The following is a 12913-nucleotide window of genomic DNA, read 5'->3' on the forward strand; positions in this document are numbered from 1 at the left end:
CAGACACACACACACTCAGACACACACACACTCTCAGACACACACACACACAGACGCACACAAGCACACACACTCAGACATACACACACACATACTCACAGACACTCACACTCAGACACACACACCCACTCACAGACACACACACAGACACTCACACTCTCAGACACACACACACTCACAGACACACTCACAGATGCACACACTCTCAGATGCACACACTCTCAGACGCACACACACACTGACACACACACACACACACTCACAGACACACACACATACTCACAGACACTCACACTCTGACACACACACCCACTCACAGACACACACACTCACAGATGCACACACTCTCAGATGCACACACACACTGACACACACACACAGTCACAGACACATACACACACAGACACAGACACACACACACACTCTCAGACACACACACTCTCAGACACACACACACATTCACTCACACTCTCAGACACTCACAAATACACACACACTCTCAGACACACACACACACTCACAGACACACACTCTCAGACACACACACACACTCACTTTCAGACACACACACACACAGACACATACACACAGTCACAGACACACACACACTCAGACACACACACACAGACGCACACACACATTCTCAGACACACACACACTCTCAGACACGCACTCTCACACACACACTCACTCTCAGACACACACACACTCAGACACACACACACTCTCAGACACACACACACACAGACGCACACAAGCACACACACTCAGACATACACACACAGATACTCACAGACCCTCACACTCAGACACACACACCCACTCGCAGACACACCCACAGACACTCACACTCTCAGACACACACACACTCACAGGTGCACACACTCTCAGATGCACACACTCTCAGACGCACACACACACTGACACACACACACTCACAAACACACACACATACTCACAGACACTCACACTCTGACACACACACCCACTCACAGACAGACACACTCACAGATGCACACACTCTCAGATGCACACACACACTGACACACACACACACTCACAGACACACAGGCACTCACAGACACACAAGCTCTCAGTCACACACGCACACACTGACATACACACACACAATCGCAGACACACACACTCACTCTCAGACACACACACACAGTCACAGACACATACACACACAGACAGTCACAGTCACACACACTCTCAGACACACACACACTCTCAGACATGCACACTCACAGACACACTCAGTCTCACTCACAGACACTCACACTCTCAGACACACACACACATACACTCACATTCTCAGACACTCGTAGACACTCACAGACACACACACTCTCAGACACACACACACACTCACACACACACACTCACAGACACACACAAACACAGTCTCAGACACACACACACATACACTCACACTCTCAGACACTCACAGACACACACACTCTCAGACACACACACACATATACTCACAGACACTCACACTCAGACACACACACCCACTCACAGACACACACACACTCACACTCTCAGACTCATACACACATACACACACTCTCAGACACACACACACATACACACTCACAGACACAAACACACACTCACAAACACACACACACAGACTCTCACACACACACTGACTCTCAGACACGCACACTCACAGACACACAATCTCAGACACACACACAGTCACACACACACTCAGACACACACACAATCACAGACACACATACACTCACACTCTCAGACACTCACAGACACACACACTCTCAGACACACACACACTCACAGACACACACACACAGTCACAGACACACACACACACACTCTAAGACACACACACTCTCAGACACACACACACATACACTCACACTCTCAGACACACACACACACACTCACAGACACACACTCTCGGACATACACACACACACAGACACATACACACACAGTCACAGACAGACACACACTCAGACACACACACACTCAGACGCACACACACTCTCAGACACCCACACACACTCTCAGACACACACACACTCTCAGACACGCACTCTCACACACACACTCACAGACACGCACTCAGACACACACACCCACTCACAACACACTCAAACTCACAGACACACACACACTCTCTCAGACTCAGACACACACACTCACAGACACACACACTGACTCTCAGACACACACACACACTCTCAGACACGCACATTCACAGACACACACACACATACACTCACACACACACTCACAGACACACATACTCAGACACACACAGACACATAGACACACAGACGCACACACACTCTCAGACACACACAGTCACAGACACACACACACAGACGCACACAAGCACACGCACTCTGACACACACACACTCTCAGACACGCACACTCACACTCAGACACACACACACTCAGACACACACACACTCTCAGACACACACACACACAGACGCACACAAGCACACACACTCAGACATACACACACAGATACTCACAGACCCTCACACTCAGACACACACACCCACTCGCAGACACACCCACAGACACTCACACTCTCAGACACACACACACTCACAGGTGCACACACTCTCAGATGCACACACTCTCAGACGCACACACACACTGACACACACACACTCACAAACACACACACATACTCACAGACACTCACACTCTGACACACACACCCACTCACAGACAGACACACTCACAGATGCACACACTCTCAGATGCACACACACACTGACACACACACACACTCACAGACACACAGGCACTCACAGACACACAAGCTCTCAGTCACACACGCACACACTGACATACACACACACAATCGCAGACACACACACTCACTCTCAGACACACACACACAGTCACAGACACATACACACACAGACAGTCACAGTCACACACACTCTCAGACACACACACACTCTCAGACATGCACACTCACAGACACACTCAGTCTCACTCACAGACACTCACACTCTCAGACACACACACACATACACTCACATTCTCAGACACTCGTAGACACTCACAGACACACACACTCTCAGACACACACACACACTCACACACACACACTCACAGACACACACAAACACAGTCTCAGACACACACACACATACACTCACACTCTCAGACACTCACAGACACACACACTCTCAGACACACACACACATATACTCACAGACACTCACACTCAGACACACACACCCACTCACAGACACACACACACTCACACTCTCAGACTCATACACACATACACACACTCTCAGACACACACACACATACACACTCACAGACACAAACACACACTCACAAACACACACACACAGACTCTCACACACACACTGACTCTCAGACACGCACACTCACAGACACACAATCTCAGACACACACACAGTCACACACACACTCAGACACACACACAATCACAGACACACATACACTCACACTCTCAGACACTCACAGACACACACACTCTCAGACACACACACACTCACAGACACACACACACAGTCACAGACACACACACACACACTCTAAGACACACACACTCTCAGACACACACACACATACACTCACACTCTCAGACACACACACACACACTCACAGACACACACTCTCGGACATACACACACACACAGACACATACACACACAGTCACAGACAGACACACACTCAGACACACACACACTCAGACGCACACACACTCTCAGACACCCACACACACTCTCAGACACACACACACTCTCAGACACGCACTCTCACACACACACTCACAGACACGCACTCAGACACACACACCCACTCACAACACACTCAAACTCACAGACACACACACACTCTCTCAGACTCAGACACACACACTCACAGACACACACACTGACTCTCAGACACACACACACACTCTCAGACACGCACATTCACAGACACACACACACATACACTCACACACACACTCACAGACACACATACTCAGACACACACAGACACATAGACACACAGACGCACACACACTCTCAGACACACACAGTCACAGACACACACACACAGACGCACACAAGCACACGCACTCTGACACACACACACTCTCAGACACGCACACTCACACTCAGACACACTCACCCTCAGACACACACACACATCCACAGACAGACACACACACTCTCACAGACACACACTCTCAGACACGCACACTCACAGACACACTCACTCTCACTCACAGACACACACACTCTCACTCACAGACACACACACTCACTCTCAGACACACTCACCCTCAGACCCACTCACCATCAGACACACTCACCATCAGACACACACACACTCACAGACACACACACTCACATGCACAGACACTCAGACACACACACACAGTCTCAGACACACACACACACAGAGATACACACACAAACAGGAACTGTCCCTAATTCCCTGTATTTTCTCTCCCAGTCTCTGTGACCCTGGATGTGGAAACAGCGAATCCCTTGCTCGAGGTGTCTGAGGATCTGAAGGGTTTGAGTTGGACCGCGACCCGGAGGGATCTCCCTGTCACCGGGAAGAGGTTTACAAAGAGGGCCTGTGCCCTGGGATCAGAGGGATTCACATCGGGGAGACATTACTGGGAGGTGGAGGTGGTGGAGAATCACCGCTGGAGACTGGGAGTAGCCTCAGAGTCTGTGGAGAGGAAGGGCTGGGTCAGTCTGATCCCGGAGAGTGGATTCTGGACCATTGGGCGGGAATGGGATCAGTTTTATATAAACAACACTCAATCCCCTCTCCCTGTCGGTCAGGTCCCCGGGAGGGTGGGAGTTTATCTCAGTTATGAGTCTGGGACAGTTTCATTTTACAACGTGGACACCATGTCCCATCTCCACACCTTCACTGGGAATAAATTCACTGGGAAACTTTATCCTTTCTTTGGGAGTCGGTATTTATACCAGTTTCTGAGAATCTGCTCCTGAAGGGTGGGGGCTCCCTGACGTTACAGTGAACTGACCCTGGGGTCAGGGGTCAGAAACATACTTTGAGAACATATTGGTATAAAATATTCTTTAAAATTTACAATTTATACTTTGTACAATCAGACTGTAAATAACTTCAATATAAATATAAATGTCAGATGGACCTGACCTCAGGGTGAGGGACTGGGTTAGGGGTGAGGGGTCAGGGTGTTACTCAATGTGTCATTCAATTTCAAGATTATATTGTTGAAAATCACAACCAAAGTGTAAATAAATCAGACAGAAATGTAAATGTCAGGATTAAAATAAAAAATAAATAAATGAATTGTGTCTGTCATTCCTTCATTTACCCCCAGCTTCAGTCCCACCCTCCATCCCTTCACCTCTTTCCCAGTCTGGATCTGGGATTTCGCTGTGTTTCCATTTCTCACTCTGCACCCAGAACATGAAAATCCTGAGGGAGAAATCCAACACTGACAGGGTGACAGAGCTGCATTTACATAGCGCTCTATTAAGCTGCCTGTGTCATTGGGGAAGGGAGTTACACAAGATCCACTCTCTCCCAGGATTTCCAGCATCCCCAGGATTTCACTTTATTTCTGAGTAACCGGCTACCCCCGGAATTTGACTGTGTAACACCACTTGTTGGATATGTTTGTCACTGAGTAATATTGGGCCACAGTATCATGTCCCACTGGACGCTGGTGGTCCTGAACTGTGTTGAAAGAAAGAGTCTGAGGATCATTGATCAACCTGTAAATTTACTGAAAATTGAATGCAGAACTTTCAGGGATGAGCTGTTGTTGGGAATGTGTTTACTGTTTAAACATGTTCTGGAGAAAAGGTGGGAAGTGTTCGCACCAGAAACAGAAAATGCTGCAAATCCCTAACAGGACAGGCAGCATCTGTGTACAGAGAACCAGAGGGAGCTGAGGTAAATCCTGGGGATGCTGGAAATCGCAGATAAAAATAAGAGTTAAGATTTTGAATCCAGTGACATTTTTTCAGCTCTTTGACCTGCTCGAAACATGTTGGACTTCCAGTGCAAGGAGTTTTATTTCAAAAATATATTTTATTCATAAAGAAATCTCTGTATGTACATTGTCACAAATGCAGCTCGGTTCTGTACAGTTGCATATCAAGTAAAGATACAAAACATTGGACTTTGATTCCATCAAATAAACCAAAGTCCTCTCTTATACGTACAATCCTAACATTTACATATATTTCAGACACTGGGAGATACTGTGACAGAAATCTTCAGGTAGTTTTGGGCCCATGACCCAGTCCCAATCTCTTGCCTTTCTCCCAGACCATTATTATCTGAATGACCCAGAATTATCATCCGATCCACAATAGCCTGCTCCCTGGTTGGCTCCAGGAACATACTGCTCTCTGAAAGTATCCTCATCCTTTCCAACTGATTAACCCCCAATCACAATTAAGATTAAACTCACCCAGAATTATTACTCTCCTTTTTATATGTTCCTATTATTTATTGATTTTAAACTTACCCACAGAGTGGTGACTGTTTGGAGGTCTGTAGACTCCTTACACCAATGTCCTACACACCACACTCTGTGTGAAAATGTTGTTGCTCAGATCCCTTTTCAGTCTTTCCCCTCGCACCGTAAACCTATGCTGGCCAGTTTTGGACCCCCCCCCCACCCTCCGGGGAAATAGGCCCGATCCTGATCAATCTCTCCCTGTAGCTCAAACCCTGCCATCCCGGCAACATCCTTCTAAATCTTTCTCAACCCTTTCAACTTTAACAGCATCCTTCCTGAAGCAGAGCGACCAGAATTGAACGCAGTATTCTAAAAGTGGCCTCACCAATATCCTGTACAGCTGCGATGTGACCTCCCAACTCCTACACTCACTGCACTGACCAATAAAGGCTAGATGTAGCTGCTCCCACTCTGTTTTTCTTTCCTAGATCCTGACTTCTCATATTATAGTCAACTCTCTCCCTAATTCTAAACTTTTATCTCTGGACTGTCTGTTCATTTCCATGACCCAATAAGATATCGTTAAATTGTGGTCACTATCACTGAATCCTTCCCATATTTACACTTCCAACATTTCCCTCAACTGAGATTCGGCTCACCCCCCACTCTCTTACAGGACTTTCTACAATCCAGCCTGACAAATCCTTCCTGGGCATATTTTAAGAATTCTGCTCCCTCGAAGCCTTTCACACTTTGAGTATCCCAGGGAGTACTGGGTTTGTTGAAATCCCTTAAAACGATCACCTTATCATTTTTACACTTCTCTGAAATTTGCCAGTACATCTGTTTCTATCTTTCCACAATTCTTTGGGGGAGTGAGTGTCCTGAACATAGCACTCCCCCAGCAAAGCGATTACTCCATTTCTGTGTCATTGGGAGAAGTTTCCGAGACATTATCCATTCTTGCTGACATCCTTGATCGGTATTGAGACACGGCTTCCTCTTTTTCCATCACCAACCCTTCCCAAACTCCCCTGAAGATCCAAAACCCCGGAATATCGAGCTTCCAGTCCTGGGGATATAAAGTGAAAGTTAGTATTAGTTTTTGAATCTTTAAAAAGCTGACCTCGATCGTCGGAGCCTTCCATTTCTGGTTGAGCAGCAGCGGGAGCTTGGAGCAGGAGCCTGTTGGGAAGCCGGTGAGTCACTGCTTTAAAAGCTTACCTCGTGAACAGGCGGAGGTTCACTGAGCAGGAGCCGACACGGGGCTGGTGAGTGAGTGAGGTCATATATTTGTTTGGCTGCGTTACCCGAAACACTACCCGCGTAGTGTCTCCCACCCATCCTTCTCCTCTAACCAAAAAAAATCGTTCTGTGTGCCTGATTGGTAAGGTAACAAGTTTATTTTTTTAATCTTTATTTTTTAACAGTCTTGGGAATTTAGAATAATGGGAACGGAGGTCAGGGCAGTTGAATGTTCCTCCTGCAGAATGTGGGAGGTAAGGGTCACCACTAGTGTCCCTGCTGACTACATCTGCGGGAAGTGCACCCAACTCCAGCTCCTTGAAAACCGCGTTAGGGAACTGGAGCTGGAGCTGGATGAACTTCGGATCATTCGGGAGGCAGAGGGGGTTATTGAGAGGAGTTACAGGGAGGTAGTCACTCCTCAAGTACAGGAAAAAGGCAGATGGGTTACGGTCAGAGGACGGAAAGGGAACCGGCAGGCAGGACAGGGATCCCCTGTGGCCATTCCCCTCAACAATAAGTGTACCGTTTTGGATACTGTTGGGGGGGGGACGACTCACCAGGGGAAAGCAGTGGGACACGGGTGTCTGGCACAGAGTCTGTCCCTGCTGCTCAGAAGGGAAGGGGGAAGAGGAGCAAAGCAGTAGTCATTGGGGACTCCATAGTTAGAGGGACAGATAGGAGGCTCTGTGGGGACGAGAGAGACTCACGGTTGGTGTGTTGCCTCCCACGTGCCAGAGTGCGTGATGTCTCTGATCGTGTTTTTGGGATCCTTAAGGGGGAGGGGGAGCAGCCCCAAGTCGTGGTCCACATAGGCACCAACGACATAGGTAGGAAGAGAGATGGGGATTTAAGGCAGAAATTCAGGGAGCTAGGATGGAAGCTAAGAGCTAGGACGAACAGAGTTGTTGTCTCTGGTTTGCTGCCCGTGCCATGTGCTAGTGAGGCGAGGAATAGGGAGAGAGAGGAGTTGAACACGTGGCTACAGGGATGGCGCAGGAGGGAGGGTTTTGGATTCTTGGATAATTGGGGCTCTTTCTGGGGTAGGTGGGACCACTACAAGCAGGATGGTCTTCACCTGAACCAGAGGGGTACCAATAGCCTCGGGGGGGGGGGGGGGGGGGTGGAATTTGCTAAGGCTATTCAGGTGGGTTTAAACTAATTCAGCAGGGGGATGGGCATGAAAATTGCAGTTTGACTACAGAAAAGGTTGACAGTAGGGTGGTCCAAAATCAAGTTTCAGGGAAGCAAGATGGCACCGGCAAGCAAGAAGTTGGTTTGAAGTGTGTCTACTTCAATGCCAGGAGCATTCGGAATAAGGTGGGTGAACTTGCAGCATGGGTTAGTACCTGGGACTTTGATGTTGTGGCCATTTTGGAGACATGGATAGAGCAGGGACAGGAATGGATGTTGCAGGTTCCGGGATTTAGAAGAACAGAGAAGATGGTAAAAGGGAGGGAGGTGTGGCATTGTTGGCCAAGGACAGTATTACAGTTGCAGAAGGAATGTTTGGGGACTCATCAACTGAGGTAGTATGGGCTGAGGTCAGAAACAGGAAAGGAGAGCTCACCCTGTTGGGAGTTTTCTACAGGCCTCCGAATAGTTCCAGAGATGTAGAGGAAAGGATAGCAAAGATGATTCTCGATAGGAGTGAGAGAGACAGGGTGGTTGTCATGGGGGACTTCAACTTTCCAAATATTGACTGGGAACACTATAGTTTGAGTACTGTAGATGGGTCAGTTTTTGTCCAGTGTGTGCAGGAGGGCTTCCTGACACAGTATGTAGATAGGCCAACAAGGGGCGAAGCCACATTAGATTTGGTACTGGGTAATGAGCCTGGCCAGGTATTAGATTTGGAAGTAGGTGAGCACTTTGGTGATAGCGATCACAATTCTGTTATGTTTACTTTAGTGATGGAAAGGGTTAGGTGTATACCACTGGGCAAGAGTTATAGCTGGGGGAAAGGCAATTACGATGAGATTAGGCAAGATTTAGGGAGCATAGGATGGGGAAGGAAACTGTAGGGGATGGGCACATTAGAAATGTGGAGCTTATTCAAGGAAAAGCTCCTGTGCGTCCTGGATAAGTATGTACCTGTCAGGCAGGGAGGAAGCTGTAGAGTGCGGGAGCCGTGGTTTACGAAGGAGGTGGAATCTCTGGTCAAGAGGAAGAAGAAGGCTTATGTTAGGATGAGATGTGAAGGCTCAGTTAGGGCACTTGAGGGCTATGAAGTAGCCAGGAAAGACCTAAAGAGAGAGCTCAGAAGAGCCAGGAGGAGACATGAGAAGTTGTTGGTGAATAGGATCAGGGTAAACCCTAAGGCTTTCTATAGGTATTTAAGGAATAAAAAAATGACGAAAGTAAGATTAGGCCCAATCAAGGATCGTAGTGGTAAGTTATGTGTGGAGTCAGATGAGATAGGGGAAGCGCTAAATGAATATCTTACAACAGTATTCACTCTGGAAAACGACAATGTTGTCGAGGAGAATACTTAGATACCGGCTACTAGACTAGGTCGGATTGAGGTTCACAAGGAAGAGGTATTAGAAATCCTTCAGAGGATGAAGATATATCAGTCCCCTGGGCCAGATGGGATTTATCCTTGGATCCTCTGGGAAGCCAGGCAGGAGATTGCTGAGCCTTTGGCATTGATCTTTAACTCATCATTGTCTACAGGAATAGTGCCAGACGACTGGAGGATAGCAAACGTGGTTCCCCTGTTCAAGAAGGGGAGTAGAGACAACCCTGGTAATTATAGACCAGTGAGCTTTACCTCAGTTGTTGGTAAAGCGTTGGAAAAGGTTATAAGGGATAGGATTTATAATCATCTAGGAAAGAATAAATTGATTAGGGATACTCAGCAAGGTTTTGAGAAGGGAAGGTCGTGCCTCACAAACCTTATTGAGTTCTTTGAGAAGGTGACCAAACAGGTAGATGAGAGTAAACCGGTTGATGTGGTGTATATGGATTTCAGCAAGGCGTTCGATAAAGTTCCCCGCAATAGGCTATTGTACAAAATGCGGAGGAATGGAATTGTGGGAGATATAGCAGTTTGGATCGGAAATTGGCTTGCTGAAAGAAGACAGAGGGTGGTAGTTGATGGGAAATGTTCATCTTGGAGACCAGTTACTAGTGGTGTACCTCAAGGGTCGGTGTAGGGTCCACTGCTGTTTGTCATTTTTATAAATGACCTGGATGAGGGCGTAGAAGGATGGGTTAGTAAATTTGCAGACGACACTAAGGTCGGAGGAGTTGTGGATAGTGACGAAGGATGCTGTAGGTTGCAGGGAGACATAGATAAGCTGCAGAGCTGGGCTGAGAGGTGGCAAATGGAGTTTAATGCAGACAAGTGTGAGGTGATGCACTTTGGTAGGAGTAACTGGAAGGCAAAGTACAGGGCTAATGGTAAGATTCTTAGTAGTGTAGATGAGCAGAGAGATCTCGGTGTCCATGTACACAGATCCTTGAAAGTTGCCACCCAGGTTGACAGGGCTGTTAAGAAGGCATACAGTGTTTTAGCTTTTATTAATAGAGGGATCGAGTTCCGGAACCAAGAGGTTATGCTGAAGCTGTACAAAACTCTGGTGCGGCCATACTTGGAGTATTGTGTACAGTTCTCGTCACCGCATTATAAGAAGGATGTGGAAGCTTTGGAAAGGGTGCAGAGGAGATTTATTAGGATGTTGCCTGGTATGGAGGGAAGGTCTTACGAGGAAAGGCTGAGGGACTTGAGGCTGTTTTCATTCGAGAGAAGGTTGAGAGGTGAATTAATTGAGACATATAAAATAATCCGAGGGTTGGATAGGGTGGATAGGGAGAGCCTTTTTCCGAGGATGTCAGAGGTAGTTTCTTCACTCGGAGTAGTAAGGGAATGGATTTGCCAACTTTAGGTACATTTAAGTCGTCATTGAAGAAGCATATGGACGTACATGGAATAGTGTAGGTTAGATGGGCTTGAGATCGGTATGACAGGTTGGCACAACATCGAGGGCCGAAGGGCCTGTACTGTGCTGTTATGTTCTTTGTTCTAAACTGAGCAGGAGAACCCCTCCCTTGCAGGGATAATGGGAACTGCAGATGCTGGAGAATCCATGATAACAAAGTGTGGAGCTGGGTGAACACCGCAGGCCAAGCAGCATCTCAGGAGCACAAAAGCCGATGTTTCGGGCCTAGCCCCTTCATCAGAGAGGGGGATGGGGAGAGGGTTCTGAAATAAATAGGGAGAGGGGGGAGGCGGACTGAAGATGGAGAGAAAAGAAGATAGGTGGAGAGGAGAGTATAGGTGGGGAGGTAGGGAGGGGATAGGTCAGTCCAGGGAGGACGGACGGGTCAAGGAGGCGGGATGAGGTGGTAGGTGGGAAATGGAGGTGCGGCTTGAGGTGGGAGGAGGGGATGGGTGAGAGGAAGAACTGTTTCGGGAGGTGGGGACAGGCTGGGCTGGTTTCGTGATGCAGTGAGGGGAGGGGGCGAGCTGGGCTGGTTTTGGGATGCAGTGAGGGAAGGGGAGGTTTTGAAGCTGGTGAAGTCCATATTGATAATATTGGGCTGCAGGGTTCCCAAGCGGAATATGAATTCCTGTTCCGGCAACTTTCGGGTGGCATCATTGTGGCACTGCAGGAGGCCCCAGATGGACATGTCATCTGAGGAATGGGAGGGGGAGTGGAAATGGTTTGCGACTGGGAGGTGCAGTTGTTTATTGCGAACCGAGCGGAGGTGTTCTGTAAAGCGGTCCCTAGGACTGACCTATCCCCTCTCCACCTATACTCTCCTCTCCACCTATCTTCTGCTCCATCCATCTTCGGTCCGCCTCCCCCTCTCTCCCTATTTATTTCAGTTCCCTCTCCCCATCCCCCTCTGATGAAGTGCTTGGGCCCGAAACGTCAGCTTTTGTGCTCCTGAGATGCTGCTTGGCCTGCTGTCTTCATCCAGCTTCACACTTAGCTATCTTGGATTCTCCAGCATCTGCAGTTCCCATCACCTCTGCAACTTTAATCGATCGGGCCGCAGTACCATGTCCCGCAGGTCAGGCAGCATCTGTGCAGAGAGAACTGGAGTTAAATCCTTGGAATGCTGGAAATCCTGGGAGAGAGTGGATCTTGTGTAACTCCCCTCCCCAATGACACGGGATCTCAATAGAACATGCTATGTAAATGCAGCTCTGTCACCCTGTCAGTATTGGATTTCTGCCTCAAGATTTCATGTTCTGGATGTAGAGTGAGAAATG

The 12913-nt window shown here is 48.1% G+C and overlaps 1 protein-coding gene across 1 annotated transcript in view; it reads left to right on the top strand.

Annotated features, from left to right (window-relative positions):
* LOC132206244 (butyrophilin subfamily 1 member A1-like) overlaps positions 1-5288 on the top strand; it is an 85478-nt gene extending 80190 nt beyond the window's left edge. Inside the window, exon 10 of the mRNA XM_059639622.1 lies at positions 4485-5288. Coding sequence (XP_059495605.1) covers positions 4485-4996 — 512 coding nt within the window. The 3' untranslated portion in view covers positions 4997-5288. The remainder of the gene's footprint in view (positions 1-4484) is intronic.
* Positions 5289-12913: the final 7625 nt, after the last annotated feature.

Source organism: Stegostoma tigrinum, chromosome 34, assembly GCF_030684315.1.
Source record: "Stegostoma tigrinum isolate sSteTig4 chromosome 34, sSteTig4.hap1, whole genome shotgun sequence".
Taxonomy (NCBI): domain Eukaryota; kingdom Metazoa; phylum Chordata; class Chondrichthyes; order Orectolobiformes; family Stegostomatidae; genus Stegostoma; species Stegostoma tigrinum.